The following is a 21367-nucleotide window of genomic DNA, read 5'->3' as shown; positions in this document are numbered from 1 at the left end:
AAACGTATCACTCATTGACCTACAGTATCCCTCTGTACTGGTACAGATCTACTACTCACAGGGCTCCTCTCAGTATCCCTCTGTACTGGTACAGATCTACTACTCACAGGGCTCCTCTCAGCATCCCTCTGTACTGGTACAGATCTACTACTCACAGGGCTCCTCTCAGTATCCCTCTGTACTGGTACAGATCTACTACTCACAGGGCTCCTCTCAGCATCCCTCTGTACTGGTACAGATCTACTACTCACAGGGCTCCTCTCAGTATCCCTCTGTACTGGTACAGATCTACTACTCACAGGGCTCCTCTCAGTATCCCTCTGTACTGGTACAGATCTACTCACAGGGCTCCTCTCAGAATCCCTCTGTACTGGTACAGATCTACTACTCACAGGGCTCCTCTCAGTATCCCTCTGTACTGGTACAGATCTACTACTCACAGGGCTCCTCTCAGTATCCCTCTGTACTGGTACAGATCTACTACTCACAGGGCTCCTCTCAGTATCCCTCTGTACTGGTACAGATCTACTACTCACAGGGCTCCTCTCGGTATCCCTCTGTACTGGTACAGATCTACTCACAGGGCTCCTCTCAGTATCCCTCTGTACTGGTACAGATCTACTACTCACAGGGCTCCTCTCGGTATCCCTCTGTACTGGTACAGATCTACTCACAGGGCTCCTCTCAGTATCCCTCTGTACTGGTACAGATCTACTCACAGGGCTCCTCTCAGAATCCCTCTGTACTGGTACAGATCTACTACTCACAGGGCTCCTCTCAGTATCCCTCTGTACTGGTACAGATCTACTACTCACAGGGCTCCTCTCAGAATCCCTCTGTACTGGTACAGATCTACTACTCACAGGGCTCCTCTCAGAATCCCTCTGTACTGGTACAGATCTACTACTCACAGGGCTCCTCTCAGCATCCCTCTGTACTGGTACAGATCTACTACTCACAGGGCTCCTCTCAGTATCCATCTGTACTGGTACAGATCTACTACTCACAGGGCTCCTCTCAGAATCCCTCTGTACTGGTACAGATCTACTACTCACAGGGCTCCTCTCAGTATCCCTCTGTACTGGTACAGATCTACTACTCACAGGGCTCCTCTCAGCATCCCTCTGTACTGGTACAGATCTACTACTCACAGGGCTCCTCTCAGTATCCCTCTGTACTGGTACAGATCTACTACTCACAGGGCTCCTCTCAGTATCCCTCTGTACTGGTACAGATCTACTACTCACAGGGCTCCTCTCAGCATCCCTCTGTACTGGTACAGATCTACTACTCACAGGGCTCCTCTCAGTATCCCTCTGTACTGGTACAGATCTACTACTCACAGGGCTCCTCTCAGTATCCCTCTGTACTGGTACAGATCTACTACTCACAGGGCTCCTCTCAGTATCCCTCTGTACTGGTACAGATCTACTACTCACAGGGCTCCTCTCAGAATCCCTCTGTACTGGTACAGATCTACTACTCACAGGGCTCCTCTCAGTATCCCTCTGTACTGGTACAGATCTACTACTCACAGGGCTCCTCTCAGAATCCCTCTGTACTGGTACAGATCTACTACTCACAGGGCTCCTCTCAGCATCCCTCTGTACTGGTACAGATCTACTACTCACAGGGCTCCTCTCAGTATCCCTCTGTACTGGTACAGATCTACTCACAGGGCTCCTCTCAGTATCCCTCTGTACTGGTACAGATCTACTACTCACAGGGCTCCTCTCAGTATCCCTCTGTACTGGTACAGATCTACTACTCACAGGGCTCCTCTCAGTATCCCTCTGTACTGGTACAGATCTACTACTCACAGGGCTCCTCTCAGCATCCCTCTGTACTGGTACAGATCTACTCACAGGGCTCCTCTCAGTATCCCTCTGTACTGGTACAGATCTACTACTCACAGGGCTCCTCTCAGTATCCCTCTGTACTGGTACAGATCTACTACTCACAGGGCTCCTCTCAGTATCCCTCTGTACTGGTACAGATCTACTCACAGGGCTCCTCTCAGTATCCCTCTGTACTGGTACAGATCTACTACTCACAGGGCTCCTCTCAGTATCCCTCTGTACTGGTACAGATCTACTACTCACAGGGCTCCTCTCAGTATCCCTCTGTACTGGTACAGATCTACTACTCACAGGGCTCCTCTCAGCATCCCTCTGTACTGGTACAGATCTACTACTCACAGGGCTCCTCTCAGAATCCCTCTGTACTGGTACAGATCTACTACTCACAGGGCTCCTCTCAGTATCCCTCTGTACTGGTACAGATCTACTACTCACAGGGCTCCTCTCAGTATCCCTCTGTACTGGTACAGATCTACTACTCACAGGGCTCCTCTCAGTATCCCTCTGTACTGGTACAGATCTACTACTCACAGGGCTCCTCTCAGTATCCCTCTGTACTGGTACAGATCTACTACTCACAGGGCTCCTCTCAGTATCCCTCTGTACTGGTACAGATCTACTACTCACAGGGCTCCTCTCAGTATCCCTCTGTACTGGTACAGATCTACTACTCACAGGGCTCCTCTCAGTATCCCTCTGTACTGGTACAGATCTACTACTCACAGGGCTCCTCTCGGTATCCCTCTGTACTGGTACAGATCTACTACTCACAGGGCTCCTCTCAGTATCCCTCTGTACTGGTACAGATCTACTACTCACAGGGCTCCTCTCAGCATCCCTCTGTACTGGTACAGATCTACTACTCACAGGGCTCCTCTCAGTATCCCTCTGTACTGGTACAGATCTACTACTCACAGGGCTCCTCTCAGCATCCCTCTGTACTGGTACAGATCTACCACTCACAGGGCTCCTCTCAGTATCCCTCTGTACTGGTACAGATCTACTACTCACAGGGCTCCTCTCAGAATCCCTCTGTACTGGTACAGATCTACTACTCACAGGGCTCCTCTCAGTATCCCTCTGTACTGGTACAGATCTACTACTCACAGGGCTCCTCTCAGTATCCCTCTGTACTGGTACAGATCTACTACTCACAGGGCTCCTCTCAGTATCCCTCTGTACTGGTACAGATCTACTCACAGGGCTCCTCTCAGTATCCCTCTGTACTGGTACAGATCTACTCACAGGGCTCCTCTCAGTATCCCTCTGTACTGGTACAGATCTACTACTCACAGGGCTCCTCTCAGAATCCCTCTATACTGGTACAGATCTACTCACAGGGCTCCTCTCAGTATCCCTCTGTACTGGTACAGATCTACTACTCACAGGGCTCCTCTCAGTATCCCTCTGTACTGGTACAGATCTACTCACAGGGCTCCTCTCAGTATCCCTCTGTACTGGTACAGATCTACTACTCACAGGGCTCCTCTCAGTATCCCTCTGTACTGGTACAGATCTACTACTCACAGGGCTCCTCTCAGTATCCCTCTGTACTGGTACAGATCTACTACTCACAGGGCTCCTCTCAGTATCCCTCTGTACTGGTACAGATCTACTACTCACAGGGCTCCTCTCAGCATCCCTCTGTACTGGTACAGATCTACTACTCACAGGGCTCCTCTCAGTATCCCTCTGTACTGGTACAGATCTACTACTCACAGGGCTCCTCTCAGTATCCCTCTGTACTGGTACAGATCTACTACTCACAGGGCTCCTCTCAGTATCCCTCTGTACTGGTACAGATCTACTACTCACAGGGCTCCTCTCAGTATCCCTCTGTACTGGTACAGATCTACTACTCACAGGGCTCCTCTCAGTATCCCTCTGTACTGGTACAGATCTACTACTCACAGGGCTCCTCTCAGAATCCCTCTGTACTGGTACAGATCTACTACTCACAGGGCTCCTCTCAGAATCCCTCACCCTTGATACATCCTCTACTTTCTTCACTGCCTCGGCATATGACACCTAATGCACTACTCTGTCTCTGGACTAATGCACTACTCTGTCTCTGGACTAATGCACTACTCTGTCTCTGGACTAATGCACTACTCTGTCTCTGGACTAATGCACTACTCTGTCTCTGGACTAATGCACTACTCTGTCTCTGTACTAATGCACTACTCTGTCTCTGGACTAATGCACTACTCTGTCTCTGGACTAATGCACTACTCTGTCTCTGGACTAATGCACTACTCTGTCTCTGGACTAATGCACTACTCTGTCTCTGGACTAATGCACTACTCTGTCTCTGGACTAATGCACTACTCTGTCTCTGGACTAATGCACTACTCTGTCTCTGGACTAATGCACTAACTTCATCTCTGGTATAATGAGATTCACACAAACTGTAATGTCCAATTCACATCACATCCCACACTCTGACCACCTCGACCTACTTCTCTTGTACCGGATCCCTTCTGATCCCCCGCAACATGATCATCCCTTACAGTTGGCACACCACTTTATACACCTGAAACTACACAATCCTCCGTCCCATGCCCTCCTGTCCACTTCCCATCATGGACTGTCAATGGAGACGAAACATTTATTTTATTTTTTTTGTAAGGCGCCAAACTGCCGACGTGTTCAGGTCATGTGACTCTCGCACATAATGTAGACGTAGTGTTTAAGTCGTCACATGTTAGTTTAGATAAACATTCCTGTCCTCTTCACACCCTTATCTATGGCTGTGTTACAAACACGTAAAACACAGCCTCCATTTACCCTCGCCTTATGCCCTTGGGGGAATCCCCACGGCCATCTTTGGGGGAATCCCCACGGCCATCTTTGGGGGAATCCCCACGGCCATCTTTGGGGGAATCCCCACGGCCATCTTTGCCATCAGTCGAAACCCATTAGCCAATCAAGAGAAGTTGTCAATGTAAGCCCCCTCAGCCCTCGTTTCTGAACGAGTGTGTTCACACCGGGGCCTGTTCACACCGGGGCCTGTTCACACCAGGGCCTGTTCACTCCGGGGGGCCTGAAACCACCCATTATTCAATTCACGATGATTGTACATCCGCTAAGAAAAGTCTCCTAAAACTTAAAACCAACATCAATATGGAGAAAACTAACGGAAATACAGTGCATTCGGAAAGTATTCAGACCCCTTGACTTTTCCACGTTCTGATTAAATTAAATAGATGAGCGAAAAAAATAAATCTACACACAATACCCCATAATGACAAAGCAGCAAAAACAACAGGTTTTTAGATTTTTTTTTTCAAATGTATAAAAAAAAACACATATCACATTTCCAGAATTCAGACCTTTTACTCAGTACTTGTATGAAGCACCTCTGGCAGCGATTACAGCCTGGAGTCTTCTTGGGTATGACGCTACAAGCTTGGCACACCTGAATTTGGGGAGTTTCTCACATTCTTCTTTGCAGATCCTCTCAAGCTCTGTCAGGCTGGATGAGGAGCATCGCTGCACAGTTATTTTCAGGTCTCCCCAGAGATGTTCGACCGGGTTCAAGTTCGGGCTCTGGCTAGATAATAGTCACTTTAATAACTCTACCTACATGTACATATTACCTCAATTACCTAGACTAACTGGTGCCCCCGCACATTGACTTTGTACCAGTACCCTCTTTATGTAGCCTCACAATTGTTATTTTACTGCTGCTCTTTAATTATTTCTTACTTTTATTTCTTTAGGTATTTTTCTTAACTGCATTGTTGGTTAAGAGCTTGTAAGTAAGCATTTGATTTGACTTGATCAAGGACATTCAGAGACTTGTACCGAAGCCACTCCTACGATATCTTTGCTGTGTGCTTAGGGTCGTTGTCCTGTTGGAAGTATAACCTTCACCCTAGTCTGAGGTCCTGAGTGCTCTGGAGCAGGTTTTCATCAAGGATCTCTCTGTACTTTGCTCTGTTCATCTTTCCCTCGGTCCTGACTAGTCTCCTTGTCCCTGCTGCTGAAAGACATCCCCAAAGCATGATGCTGCTACCACCATGCTTCACTGTAGGGATGGTGCCAGGTTCCCTCCAGACATGATGCTGCCACCTCCATGCTTCACCGTAGGGATGGTGCCAGGTTTCCTCCAGACATGATGCTGCCACCTCCATGCTTCACCGTAGGGATGGTGTCAGGTTTCCTCCAGACATGGAGGAATGCTTGGCATTCAGGCCAAAGAGTTCAATCTCGGTTTCATCAGACCAGAGAATCTTGTTGTCTCATGGTCTGAGAGTCCTTTAGCTGCCTTTTGGCAAACTCAAAGCGGGCTGTCATATGCCTTTTACTGAGAGGTGGCTTCCGTCTGGCCACTCTACCATAAAGGCCTGATTGGTGGAGTGCTGCAGAGATGGTTGTCCTTCTGGAAGGTTCTCTCATCTCCACAGAGGAACTCTGGCGCTCTGTCAGTGACCATCAGGTTCTTGGCCACCTCCCTGACCAAGGCCCTTCTCCCCCGATTGCTCAGTTTGGCTGGAAGGCCAGCTCTAGGAAGAGTCTCGGTGGTTCCAAACTTCTTCCATTGAAGAATAATGGAGTCCACTGTGTTCTTGGGGACCTTCAATGCTGCAGAAATGTTTTGGTACCCATCCCCAGATCTGTGCCTTGAATCAATCCTGTGTCGGAGCTCTACGGTAAAATTCCTTCGACCTCATGGCTTGGTTTTTGCTCTAACATGCACTGTCAACTGTTGAACCTTTATATAGACTGGTGTGAGCCTTTTCAAATCATGTCCAATCCATTTAATTTACCACAGGTGGACTCCAATTAAGTTGTAGAAACAACTCAAGGATGATCAATGGAAACAGGATGCACCTGAGCTCAATTTCGAATCTCATAGCAAATGGTCTGAATACTTATGTAAATAAGGTATTTCTGTTTTTTATATTTATTTTTTTATATTTACATATTTACATACATTTGCAAACATTTTAAAACATTCTAAAAACCTGTTTTCGCTTTGACATTATGGGCTATTCTGTGTAGATTGATAAGGATTTTTTTGTTGTATTTAATCTATTTAAAAATAAGGCTGTAACGTGTGGAAAAAGTAAAGGGGTCTGAATACTTTCCGAATGCACTTTAAATTGGGACTTGCGCTACTAACGCACACGACGGCACAAACACGTTTCGTGAAAGTAATGATGTTTTTGTTTGGTTCTTACGGACAAGAGAACGTTTTTATTTGTCAAACGGCAGTCGAGTATCAATCACAATGTCACCAGAATAAGACCCTCGATATTTATTGGAAAGGAGTACCAAGATAACCTTGCACTTTCACCAAGCTGTGAAGTTAATCTGTAATAAACTGCGTGGTTTTCGGAGCGGTAGTGGGAGGACCACACACCGTATCATCGCTTGACTCCCAAGTTTGCTTCCATATGATGGTTATTATAGCAATACTTGTACATAAATCCTTTTACATCGCCATTTCTCACATAATACATTTAATCGACTACCTAACTATACGTCTAGAAAGTATAGTACCGGTCAACTTGGAATCGTTATGTTGTCATAATCTATTAATCATTATGTTGTCATTATGTGGTATGATCAATGAATCATTATGTCTAACATAGGTTGTAATATACTTCCTTGGTGATTTGACCCACGCACCGCTCGCTACTGCTACTCATGTGATGCTGGGATACATAATATACCCAGTAAGAGTTGTGTATAAGCCGGTTCCGTGATGACATAGAGAAAAGCATGGTCATTTATGGCCGTGTGTGTAATTGAAGAATCTGATGATGTGCTGTGTAGCAATTGAGGTAGAATTCAAGTTGACGAATTCCCAGAGTGCCCTGCTAGGGTGAAGGAGTTCTGTGCTGTACAGCAGGTCTCCTACAGGACGGGAAGTAGTTGAAGGAGCGACGGGAGCTGTGGAAGCTATGGCAGTGGATGCCCCGCAGCCTGTAGAGATTCAGAATGTCGTTCACCAGTTGAGGGATACTGATACACTGATTTGTGACGAAGGTGGATTTTGTGGCATTTATTACGCAGGTGATTAATTGTCCTGCCCAAACGAACAAGACGTTTAAGAAACTGGATATAATTGTATGTGCGGCTGAAAGGTTTTTGTAAATAACTGCCGAAGCATTGCCGGGAATGAAGAAATTCCCCACTCTCGGGCCCCTGAGACTGTGTAGGGGTGTGATTTGGACTGTGACAGAAGGAGTGAGAGGGTTTTTTGATTGATCCATTTTCGTATTTTGTCTGATGTCGTTTTACCCGCTTTTCTGGAATGGACATGACTTTTCCCCCCGCAGTTCACTAACTGTACAGTAGGTGGACACATACACATTACATTTGTGTGAACGAAACAGGAACTTCCGGGCAAGCGCACGCCATTCTTCAGAATAAAGAAAGCGCCAGAACTCTTGATGTTAATATGATACCTTTTGTCTCCGTTTTAAATGTATGGCTACAGGTACGTAATAGCGTGTTCAAACGTTGGAAAGAACATGTCATCAAATTCTAGCTAACAAATCGGTATCATCACGTTTGGTAAAGGTTTTAATTGTATGTGTTGTTTTTCTGTCAAACCGAGTGAGTGAAGAACGTGATAAAACTATTTTACAAGTCACATAAGTTAGCTAGATACTTTGGGTTTGTCTGAGTGAATGTACGATATCTCGTCAAGATAACTAAATAAACCACATTTCTTTGAGATTTCTGAGTTCGTTTGACGTGTTATTGGTTTTGTATCGGCGTCAACGGACTTCAGTGCAAGCAGTGCGGGTGCATGAGAGAGGGAGACAATTTCACTGTTGCACTACTGTGTGTGTGTGTGTGTGTGTGTGTGTGTGTGGGGGAGGGAGTGTCAGTGTAGAATATGCGAGTGTCCATATAGCCAGTGCAAACATAAGTAATTAACGGGGTCAATACAAGTTGTCTGGGTGGCCATTTGATTAACTGTTCAGCAGTCTGACGTCTTGGGAGTTGAAGCTGTTCAGGAGCCTTTTGGTCCCAGACTTGACTTGGCGCTGAATGTATCAGTTGTCTACATGTGTACTAATATTCAGACACATTCAGTTGTATTTATCTTTAGCTATAAATGTTACTATGGTGTGAACGGGAAATAATAATTTGTTTCTGAGTGAAATAATACAGTGAAGACCAGGTTATTCAGGAAAATAGTACATAGTGCTGCCTAAAACATACTGTAACCTTGAACTGATTGGTTTTTGAGTCATTTATTTTAATTCAGGAAATCTATAGGTTAAGTGTACTAACGTTGTGTAATTTAAAGTGTGCACTTTGTCTAATGGGAAATTATTTAATGTTCTGTCAATGCTTAGCTACCTGATCTATTGAAATGACATAATTAATAGAGAATAAAGAAAGCGCCAGAACTGTGAAGACAATAACTTTTGTATGTTTCTCTTTATTACTACAGGCCGACTCCGATCAAGTCTGAGGCCGGTAACATCAACAGTGAGGACAAACCCAACCTGCCTCTCTCCTTCCACACTGAGTCCAAACCTACAGTCACTGGGTCCTGATTGTGACAGTGGAGCCCAGTTTGCTCTGCAGGATCCAGAGATGGCATCAGTGAAGCTGGAAGACTGCAGTCAAACACTGGAGCTGAATGTCAACATTAAAGATGAAGAAGAGGAGGAGAAGATTAGGACAACTGTTAGTCATGGTAAGAGCTGGTTCTATCTTTCTAAATTAGAGGTCAACCGATTATGATTTTTCAACGCTGATACCGATTATTGGACAACCAAAAAAGCCGATACCGATTAATCGGCCAATTTGATTTATTTATTTGTAATAATGACAATTACAACAATACTGAATGAACACTTATTTTAACTTAAAATAATCAATAAAACTCATCAATAAAAACTATTTAGCCTCAAATAATGAAACATGTTCAATTTGGTTGAAATAATGCAAAAACAAAGTGTTGGAGAAGAAAGTAAAAGTACAATATGCGCCATGTAAAAAAGCTAACGTTTAAGTTCCTTGCTCAGAACATATGAAAGCTGGTGGTTCCTTTTAACACGAGTCTTCAATATTCCCAGGTAAGAAGTTTTAGGTTGTAGTTATTATAGGAATTATAGGACTACACAATACCATCTGTATTTCATTTAGCTTTGACTATTGTATGTACTTATAGGAACTTTAGTATTGCCAGTGTAACAGTATAGCTTCCGTCCCTCTCCTCGCTCCTACCTGGGCTCGAACCAGGAACACAACGACAACAGCCACACTCGAAGTATCGTTACCCATCGCTCCACAAAAGCCGCGGTCCTTGCAGAGCAAGGGGAACAACTACTCCAAGTCTCAGGGCGAGCTGCTGGCAAAACGCACGACAGTGCTGTTTTAATGAATGCGTACGAGCCTGCTGCTGCCTACCATCGCTCAGTCAGACTGCTCTATCAAACATCAAATCATAGACTTAATTATAACATAATAACACACAGAAATATGAGCCTTTGGTCATTAATATGGTCGAATCTGGAAAATATCATTTCGAAAACAAAACGTTTATTATTTTCAGTGAAATACGGAACCGTTCCGTATTTTATCTAACAGGTGGCATCCATCAGTCTAAATATTGCTGCTACATTGTACAACCTTCAATGTTATGTCATAATTATGTATATTCTGGCAAAATAATTACGGTCTTTGGTAGGAATAAATAATCTTCACACAGTTCGCAACGAGCCGGGCGGCCCAAACTGCTGCATATGCCCTGACTGCACGGAACGCAAGAAGTGACACAATTTCTGGATTTTTAACAGTATAACTTTAGTCCGTCCCCTCGCCCCGACCCGGGCGCGAGCCAGGGACCCTTCTGCACACGTCAACAGTCACCCTCGAAGCATCGTTACCCATCGCTCCACAAAAGCCGTGTCGTGGAGGATCGTTACAAAATGTAACACTTACAAGAACTTGTGAATTCAATATAGGCTTTTAATACAAACATATCAGAAGCCTAGATGGTCCGCGGAACACACCCTTTTCCAGAGCACTGGCTCTGTATTTATACACATACAACATATGAGTCCATCCCACATGTTAATAAAGTTACTTCCCTCAGTCCATCTGCCACCATTATCTTTCAGTCCAGGCTTCCTCCATGTCCATGCCTAATAACGCCACCTCCTCTTCGTGCTCGCCTGTATCCGCTCTTGATTAGATTACAATGGTGGCAGGACCTTCTCGTGTCCTAAAATTAATATGTCTATCTTACCCTAAGCACTTATGGCCTTTAACCTAAGCACTTATGTTTGTTCCTCTCTATCTAATCTTTATAATGATGTCCTGCTCCTTCCATAATAGATAATGTATTTAAGGGTCACCTCCTCCTCTTTGCCCTAAGCCCTTATGCACAGTAAAGCACGTATGGCTTCGGCCATTACACTTATTTCTGTTTAATCTTTGGTTTCCTGTCCGCTTTCTGTTTGTGGTCTAATGTATAACCTATCTTTGCTCAATAGTGTCATATCTGTCTCTATATGTAACAATAACTACAACAGCCACAGCCCTTGCAGAGCGAGGGGAACCACTACTTCAAGGTCTCAGGGCAAGGGGAACCACTACTTCAAGGTCTCAGGGTAAGGGGAACCACTACTTCAAGGTCTCAGGGTAAGGGGAACCACTACTTCAAGGTCTCAGGGTAAGGGGAACCACTACCTCAAGGTCTCAGAGCAAGGGGAACCACTACTTCAAGGTCTCAGGGTAAGGGGAACCACTACTTCAAGGTCTCAGGGTAAGGGGAACCACTACTTCAAGGTCTCAGGGTAAGGGGAACCACTACTTCAAGGTCTCAGGGTAAGTGACGTCACCGATTGAAACGCTATTCGTGCGCACCACCTCTAAAGCGCTAGCCGTTTCACATCGGCTACCCCCCTTTTGAACTCCTCCTTTTCCGCAGCAACCAGATGACATCTGGACGGCTCTGACTTAGAATACGTGGACAACTACAAATACCTAGGTGTCTGGTTAGACTGTAAACTCTCCTTCCAGACCCACATCAAACATCTCCAATCCAAAGTTAAATCTAGAATTGGCTTCCTGTTTCGCAACAAAGCATCCTTCACTCATGCTGCCAAACATACCCTCGTAAAACTGACTATCCTACTGATCCTTGACTTCGGAGATGTCATTTACAAAATAGCCTCCAACACTCTACTCAACAAATTGGATGCAGTCTATCACAGTGCAATCCATTTTGTCACCAAAGCCCCATATACTACCCACCATTGCGACCTGTACGCTCTCGTTGGCTGGCCCTCACTTCATACTCATCGCCAAACCCATTGGCTCCATGTCATCTACAAGACCCTGCTAGGTAAAGTTCCCCCTTATCTCAGCTCGCTGGTCACCATAGCATCACCCACCTGTAGCACACGCTCCAGCAGGTATATCTCTCTGGTCACCCACAAAACCAATTCTTTCTTTGGCCGCCTCTCCTTCCAGTTCTCTGCTGCCAATGACTGGAACAAACTACAAAAATCTCTGAAACTGGAAACACTTATCTCCCTCACTAGCTTTAAGCACCAACTGTCAGAGCAGCTCACAGATTACTGCACCTGTACATAGCCCACCTATAATTTAGCCCAAACAACTACCTCTTTCCCTACTGTATTAATTTTATTTATTTATTTAATTTATTTTGCTCCTTTGCACCCCATTATTTTTATTTCTACTTTGCACATTCTTCCACTGCAAATCTACCATTCCAGTGTTTTACTTGCTATATTGTATTTACCTTGCCACCATGGCCTTTTTTTGCCTTTACCTCCCTTTTCTCACCTCATTTGCTCACATCGTATATAGACTTGTTTATACTGTATTATTGACTGTATGTTTGTTTTACTCCATGTGTAACTCTGTGTCGTTGTATGTGTCGAACTGCTTTGCTTTATCTTGGCCAGGTCGCAATTGTAAATTAGAACTTGTTCTCAACTTACCTACCTGGTTAAATAAAGGTTAAAAAAAAAATGTGTTGTCTGAATGTTATGAAAACTTGAAATCGGCCCTAAATAATCGGCCCTAATTAATCGGCCATTCTGATTAATCGGTCAACCTCTAAATTAGACCTCTATAAGTTATGACCAGTCTATTGCTAGGTTGAATTCTGTCATTCCGACATCACACATCCCTGAACAGCGAAGCAACATTTTTAAAAACTTGTAACGCCTGCCTTTGCCCACACATTGTCTCAAGAACGTTGAACATGTTTAATACCCTCCATCACCAAGTTAGGCATACCTCATTTCAAAATAGGCCATGGCATCATCACTGTCAATATTGAATGATAATTCTTCACGTTTTACCAGTGAAATGACCAAGCTGCGTCTGCATGCCAATCGTTTGATCTCAATCAATTTCATGGGAATATGCATTTAAATCTTCTTGAATTACTGTTTAGTTAGAAAATTAGAGCAGATGGTGTTAAATTATATCGACTTCCTGTATTTTGTTTTAATCAAAGCACATTCTGCCTAATGGCGCGATGTTGAGTTTGGGACGATTCAGCAAACCATCCTAAAATCTCCTAAGAAAATCGGTGTTGTTTTTGTTGTAACAGTAATGTTATGCTATAATATTTGGTTATTGGACTGCTCATTAATCATTAGGTGATCGTCCAAGACATTGATCTAACTACTAAACAAACACCATTGTGGCGGCTCATCACTCTTGCAGCACTACACCCCTGCAGTCTGCTGCACTGAACTAGTGATTGATGCTCACCTATCAATTCGTACTCTTTTGTCTCGTTCAACATTTGGTGACACAGAAACTAGAGAACATGTTTGGCTGTTTTTTTATATATATAACAATGACATCAGTCAATTGAAATTAATTAGGCCCTAACCTGTAGATTTCAGATGACTGGGCAGGGGTGCAGCCATGGGTGGGCCTTGGAAGGCATAGGCCCACCCACTTGGCAGCCAGACCCACCTCAGGTCCTGGGCTGACGTTGTTACACGTGGTCTTCAATTGTGAGGCCGGTTGGATGTACTGCCAAATACTCTAATAGGACATTGGAGGCAGCTTATGGTAGAGAAATTAACATTCAATTCTCTGGAAAAAAAACTGTACCTTTTAAAGTGTCCTTTTATTGTTCCCAGCACAAGGTGCAACTGTGTAATGATTATGCCGTTTAATCAGCTTCTTGATATGCCACACCTGTCAGGTGGATGGATTATCTTGGCAAAGGAGAAATGCTCACTAACAGGGATGTAAACATATTTGTGCACACAATTTTAGAGAAATAAGGTTTTTATGCGTGTTAGAAAATTTCAAAGATTTTATTTCAGCTCATGAAACATGGGACCAACACTTTACATGTTATATTTATATATGTTTTTCAGTTAGCCATTACTGTTCTCTCCATGGTCGGCTGGAATTTACCCTGAAAAGGATTTGAGAAATATGATTGGTTGAGGATAGGCCTACGTCTCGTTATGCGCTGCACAGAATGACTATTGTAGCTGGAAACAGATAGATATGGAATATCTACATAGGTGTACAGAGGCCCATTATCAGCAACCATCACTCAGGTGTTCCAATGGCATGTTGTGTTAGCTAATCCAAGTTTATGATTTTAAAAGGCTAATTGATCATTACAAAACCCTTTTGCAATTATGTTAGCAAAGCTGAAAACTGTGGTGCTGATTAAAGAAGCAATAAAACGGTCCTTTTTAAGACTAGTTGAGTATCTGGGTCATTTGTCTGTTCGATTACAGGCTCAACATGGCCAGAAACAAAGACCTTTCTTCTGAAACTCGTATTCTTGTTCTGAGAAATGAAGGCTCTTCCAGGTGAGAAATTGCCAAGAAACTGAAGATCTTGTACAACGCTGTGTACTACTCCCTTCACAGAACAGCACAAACTGGCTCTAACCAGAATAGAAAGAGGAGTGGGAGGCCCCGATGCACAACTGGGCAAGAGGACAAGTATTTTAGAGTGTCTAGTTTGAGAAACAGACGTCTCACAAGTCCTCAACTGGCAGCTTCATTAAATAGTACACGCAAAACACCAGTCTCAACGTCAACAGTGAAGAGACGACTCCGGGATGCTGGCCTTCGAGACACTATTCTGGTTAGAGCCAGTTTGCGCTGTTCTGTGAAGGGAGTAGAACACAGCGTTGTACGAGATCTTCAGCCGTTTCCAGCTACAATAGTAATTTACAACATTAACAATGTCAACACTGTATTTTTGATCAATTTGACATTTATGTGAATGGACAAAAATTGTGCTTTTCTTTCAAAATCATGGACATTTGTAAGTGACCCCAAACTTTATAATTGATTCATTTATTTCACCACTAATGGTAGTGTATTTATATTTTTTAACCGTTATTTAACTTTCTTACCTGTTATTGTCCCGGAATTTTGGATGACTGACGTGCCCAAAGTAAACTGCCTGTAAACTGCCCAGGAGCTAGGATATCAATATACTTGATAGCATTGGATAGAAAACACTGTCTGTGAGTATAACAGAACTGATATGTCAGGCAAAAACCTGAGGACATTTTTTATTTGAGGTCACCGTTTTTTTCAATGCTTGCCTATGGGATATGCAAATCGATAGGACCTAGATTGCAGTTCCTATGGCTTCCACTAGATGTCAACAGTCTTTAGAAAGAGTTTCAGGCTTGTTTTTTGAAAAATGAACAAGTATTTGTAGTTTTTCCAAGGTGTCCCCCATTAGAAAAGTAGTCATGTTGTGCGCATCAACGAGAGTGCGCTCTTCATTATTTGTCTTCGCTATTAAACACACTATTCTCCATCTTAAATATTATTGTTTATTTACATATTAGAATACCTGAGGATTAATTGGAAACTTCGTTTGACTTTTTTGGACGATCTTTACCGGTAACCTTTAGGATTAGTTTGTGTGCATGTTGAACGAGTGAATTACTGAATCAAGCGCGCCATCTAAACTGACATTTTTGGGATATAATGAAAGACTTTATCGAACAAAACAACCATTCATTGTGTAGCTGGGACCCTTGGGATTGCAATCAGAGGAAGATCTTCAAAGGTAAGTGATTTTTTTTAAATGCTGTCTGTGATTTTGTGACGCCTGTGATGCCTGTGCTGGTTGAAAAAGTATTTTGACGTGGGGAGCTGTCCTCAGATAATCGCATAGTATGCTTTCTCCATAAAGCCTTTTTGAAATCTGACAACGCAGTTGGATTAACAAGAAGCATTTACATTATGTAAGATACTTGTATTTTCATGAATGTTTAACATTACGATTTTTGTATTTTGAATTTCGCGCTCTGCAATTTCACCAGATGTTGTCGTAGGTGTCCTGCTAGCGTTTGGACATGCACCCAAACAGGTTAACTAGGCAAGTCAGTTAGGAACAAATTCTTATTTTCAATGATGGCCTAAGAACAGTGGGTTAACTGCCTTATTCAGGGGAAGAACGACAGATTTTTACCTCGTCAGCTCAGGGATTCGATCTTGCAACATTTCGGTTGCTCTAACCACTAGGCTACAAGTCACCCGGTATGGCCAGAAGAGGACTGGTCACCGCTCTGAGCCTGGTTCCTCTCTCGGTTTCTTCCTTGGTTCCTACTTTCTAGGGAGTTTTTTTGTGGCCACAGTGCTTCTACATCTGCATTGCTTGCTCTTTGGGGATTTTAGGCTGGGTTGCTGTTAAGCACTTTGTGACAACTACTGATGTAAAAAGGGCTTCATAAAATACATTTGATTGACATGTATATCACACCAACTGACTGGTTCTTCTGATGTTGTTCACACAGGAGACCATGTTGAGACATTCTCTACATCCAGGGAGCAACAGCAGGAAGATCAGAGAGCTAAGAGGTCTCATCTCTGCCCACATTGTGAAGAGATTTTCCCAATTCTATCAAAGCTAAAAATACACCTAAAAACACACACAGGAGAGAAGCCTTACTCCTGCTCTGACTGTGGAAAATGCTTCAAAACATCAAGGGTGCTAAAACGTCATCAGAGAACACACACAGGAGAGAAGCCATACTCCTGCTCTGACTGTGGAAAAAGTTTTAAATCATCAAATGAGCTAAAAGCTCATCAGAGAACACACACAGGAGAGAAGCCTTACGTCTGCTCTAACTGTGGAACTAGTTTCTCTCAACTTTCCCACTTAAAATCACATGAACGTATACATACAGGAGAGAAGCCTTACGTCTGCTCTGACTGTGGGGTGAGTTTCTCTCGTCTGGGCACCTTAAAAACACACCAACGTATACACACAGGAGAGAAGCCTTACTCCTGCACTGACTGTGGAAAATACTTCACAACGTCAACTGATCTAAAAGTTCATCAGAGAACACACACAGGAGAGAAGCCTTATTCTTGCTCTGACTGTGGAAAATGTTTTAAAACATCAAAAGAGGTCAAAGTTCATCAGAGAACACACACAGGAGAGAAGCCTTACTCCTGCTCTGACTGTGGAAAATGCTTCACAACATCAACTGATCTAAAATTTCATCAGAAAACACACACAGGAGAGAAGCCTTACTCCTGCTCTGACTGTGGAAAAGGTTTTAAAACATCAAATAAGCTTAAAGTTCACCAGAGAACACACACAGGAGAGAAGCCTTATGTCTGCTCTGACTGTGGAACTAGTTTCTCGCAACTTTCCAACTTAAAATCACATGAACGTATACATACAGGGGAGAAGCCATACTCCTGCTCTGACTGTGGAAAATGCTTCAAAACATCAACTGTGCTAACAGTTCATCAGAGAACAGACACAGGAGGGAAGGCTTATTCCTGCTCTGACTGTGGAAAAAGTTTTAAAACATCAAATAAGCTCAAAGTTCATCAGAGAACACACACAGGAGAGAAGCCTTACGTCTGCTCTGACTGTGGAACTAGTTTCTCGCAACTTTCCAACTTAAAATCACATGAACGTAAACATACAGGGGAGAAGCCATACTCCTGCTCTGACTGTGGAAAATGCTTCAAAACATCAACTTTGCTAACAGTTCATCAGATTACACACACAGGAGAGAAGCCTTATTACTGCTCTGACTGTGTAAATGCTTCACAACATCAACTAAGCTAAAAGTTCATCGGGGAACACGTACAGGAGAGAAGCCTTACTCCTGTTCTGACTGTGGGGTGAGATTCTCTCGACTGGATACCTTAAACACACACCAACATATACATAAAGGAGAGAAGCCATACTGCTACTCTGTTTGTGTAAAATGCTTCAAAACAGCAACCGAACTAATAGTTCATCAGAGAACACACGCATGAGAGAAGCCTGCTTACGTCTGCTCTGACTTTTGGGTGAGTTTCTCTCACCATAGCAACTTAACACACCAATGTAGTCACACAGGAGAGAAGTCTTACTCCTGCTCTGTGGAAGGGTGGGCGTGTAACTCAAACTTCTAGCCAAAGGCTGCTGTGTTTAGAATCTCGTCAAGGAGGACTGTAGCATTTTAGCTAATCAGCAACTTTGTAACTACTTACTACTTTATAGCTATTACTTAGCATGTTAGCTTAGCATGCAACTTTGCAACTACTTACTACTTTTTAGCTATTACTTAGTATGTTAGCATATCATACATATTACAAGTTCGTAACATATTGTATGAATAGCAATGCGTAAAATAACGTAAGAATTGTAATTCGTAACATACGATACTTCCTAGAAATCGTATTATACTGAACAATTTAAACACAACAATTTCAAAGATTTATAGTTTGTATAAGGAAATCAGTCATTTTAAATAAGAGGCCATAATCTATGGATTTCACATGACTGGGCAGGGGCTCCGCCATGGGTGGGACTTGGGAGGGCATAGGCCCACTTGGGAGCCAGGCCCATTCAATCGGCATGAGTTTTTCCCCACAAAAGGTCTTGATTACAGACAGAAATACTACTCAGCCCCCTCCCAGACAATCCTGCAGGTGAATAGGTCCTGGGCTGCTGTGGTTACATGTGATCTGCAGTTGTGAGGCCGGTTGGATGTACTGCCAAATTCTCTAAAAGGACGTTAGAGGTGGCTTATGGTAGAGATATACATATTGAATTCTCTCCTGCAGTCATCATGCAATTGCACATTCCCTGAACTTGAGATATATGTGACATTGTGTTGTGTGGCCTTGTATTGTCCCCCAGCACAAGGTGCACTTGTGTAATGATAATGCTGTTTTATCAGCATCTTGATATGCCACACCTGTCAGGTTGATGGAATATCTTGACAAAGGCTGAAATGCTCACGAACAGGGATAGTAACTAAGTTGTGCACAACATTTGAGATAAAATTAGCTTTTTCTGCACATGGAACATTGCTGGAATGTTTTATTTCAGCTCATGAAACCAACACTTTACATGTTTAGTTTATATTTTAGTTCAGTTTATATTGGTATTGTAATGTAACCTAACATACTAAATGTAGTGTCACGGATGTTTTTGTAATACATAATACGTTTTGCTCTGAGACCAAGTTGTCCCTCTGCATTATTCTGTGGGATTGAGCTAGTAGACACTTCTTTAAAAAACATTTTTTGAACCTTTATTTAACTAGCCAAGTCTGTTAAGAACTAATTCTTATTTACAATGATGGCCTAGGAACAGTGGGTTAAATGCCTTGTTCAGAGGCAGAACAACAGAGTTTTACCTTGTCAGCTCGGGGACCTTTTGGTTACTGGCCCAACGCTCCAACCACGAGGCTACCTTCCGCCCCTAACATGTATCAGATTGAGATGGTGTGATGATCACTTTTCACCATTAGTTTGGCAGGATTATTTTACAACTTTATTTAATGATACACAGTTTATGAAATGAATCCATGTGTTTATTAATTGTCTTTCAAACTAGATGAGTTATTTTAGTTACTGATCATGAATGTGTTTGGATAACTGCATTGAAGCAAACTTTATTGATCTGCCAATGAAAAATAAAGTTACATGAATATGTACTGGTCAACCTCTTCTTCTCTTTAGTATTCAGTTCTTCATATTAGATCTGACAGTATGAATGGTTCTTATGGTTGTATTCAGTTCTTCATATTAGATCTGACAGTATGAATGGTTCTTATGGTTGTATTCAGTTCTTCATATTAGATCTGACAGTATGAATGGTTCTTATGGTTGTATTCAGTTCTTCATATTAGATCTGACAGTATGAATGGTTCTTATGGGCTGAGTGCCTGGAGTGTTTTTGTATGACTACAGTCAGGAGTTCTCTCTGACCCTGTGATGTCACCACCACATTAAGTACATTCATCTTAAGATAGCCAGGTGAGACAACCACATATCACAGTAAACACATTTCTCCTCAATTGGTCAGTGTCACATTATTATTATTATTATTATTATTTGTATTATTATTATTTGTATTTTGTGGGGGGGGGGGGGGTTCTCTTTAAAGACGTAGGGTTTCAGACCATTTCGGGCAGATGGGCAGGTACTCTGCTGTCCTAGCATCAGAAGGAAGCTGGTGCCACCATTGGGGTGCCAGGACAGAGAAGTTCTTTGTCTGGGCTGAGAGGGAGCTTGACCTCCTGTAGCAGTGGGACGGCTTTGAGTCCAGAGTTGGCAGACCTGAGTGCTCGGGTTTGAGCCTGAAGGTAGAGCTGTGGCAGTTCCTCTTGCTGCACCGTAAGTAAACACCATTGTCTTGTAGTGGATGTGAGCTTCGGCTGGACGCCAGTGGAATGTACGGAGGAGCAGGGTGACATGGTGGAACTTGGGAAGGTTAAACACCCAGACGGACTGCAGTGTTCTAGATAAGTTCAATGGCGACCCATCATTCAGGACAGGTGAGCCACCTGTTTTGAGCCCCACAGTTATAGCGATAAAGTGTGAAAAAAATGATCTGTTTGCAACCAATGTAAAAAAAACATTTTATAATTGAGTTATTAATAAATCCACAAACAAAAATGGTCTCTTGTTTTCTTGAGTAAGGCCGTGATTGGCTCAGTGTTCTGTCTTTCATGGGGACAATACGTCACTGCCAGGTCTACTTGAAAATTCAAGCCCCTTCGGTGCTGCGAGAGAGTTACATTAGAAGATCCCATCCAAGAAGTCTCACGCTCATTCTCCAAAATGCAGGTCTTCAGCCTTCTGTGGAAGTGGGGCAAGCCCACAGAAAATACGGAGCTTTGCGCCGTGATTGGCTCAGTGTTCTGTCATTCATGGGGACAATCCGTCACTGCCAAGTCTTAGGGTAGAACTTGAAAATTCAAGCCCCTTGGGTGCTGCGAGAGAGTTACATTTGAAGTGCCCATCCAAGAAGGCTCAAGGTCATTGTCCACAGATAAAATAACATCAAATCATGTGATATCTACAGTCGCTTTGATTGGACTGATCATGTCAACATCATACTTTCAACATCTGAGCTAGCAGTCATCATCATGAATCAAGTTGACAATCTACTGGCAAATCCTTTTTAATCTTTGTCATATGAAGAAAAATAATGAGAAATTATAGATAAAACGGTGCTATATCGGTGCTCATATGGCCGTTGGACATAAACATCAAATTGCAAATTCAACAATGAGTGGTTTG

General features: G+C 43.2%; 2 protein-coding genes across 5 annotated transcripts in view; one reads left to right on the top strand and one right to left on the bottom strand.

Annotated features, from left to right (window-relative positions):
• Positions 1-21367, bottom strand: part of LOC110528884 (zinc finger protein 585A) — a 244943-nt gene that overhangs the window by 79228 nt on the left and 144348 nt on the right. The window lies entirely within an intron of this gene.
• LOC118948154 (zinc finger protein 501-like) overlaps positions 7714-21367 on the top strand; it is a 48072-nt gene continuing 34418 nt past the window's right edge. For 2 of the 4 annotated variants that reach the window (XM_036973089.1, XM_036973087.1), the window contains exons 1-2: positions 7714-8310; positions 9280-9528. In XM_036973089.1, coding sequence (XP_036828984.1) covers positions 8301-8310; positions 9280-9528 — 259 coding nt within the window. In that variant the 5' untranslated portion in view covers positions 7714-8300. Of the gene's footprint in view, positions 8311-9279; positions 9529-11371; positions 11810-16620; positions 19773-21367 lie in introns of those variants that run through there. The other 2 variants (XM_036973090.1, XM_036973088.1) reach the window with 2 other exon arrangements.

Source organism: Oncorhynchus mykiss, unplaced genomic scaffold (genome assembly GCF_013265735.2).
Source record: "Oncorhynchus mykiss isolate Arlee unplaced genomic scaffold, USDA_OmykA_1.1 un_scaffold_222, whole genome shotgun sequence".
In the NCBI taxonomy this organism is placed as follows: Eukaryota; Metazoa; Chordata; class Actinopteri; order Salmoniformes; family Salmonidae; genus Oncorhynchus; species Oncorhynchus mykiss.
This window is presented reverse-complemented; position numbering and strand designations above follow the sequence as displayed.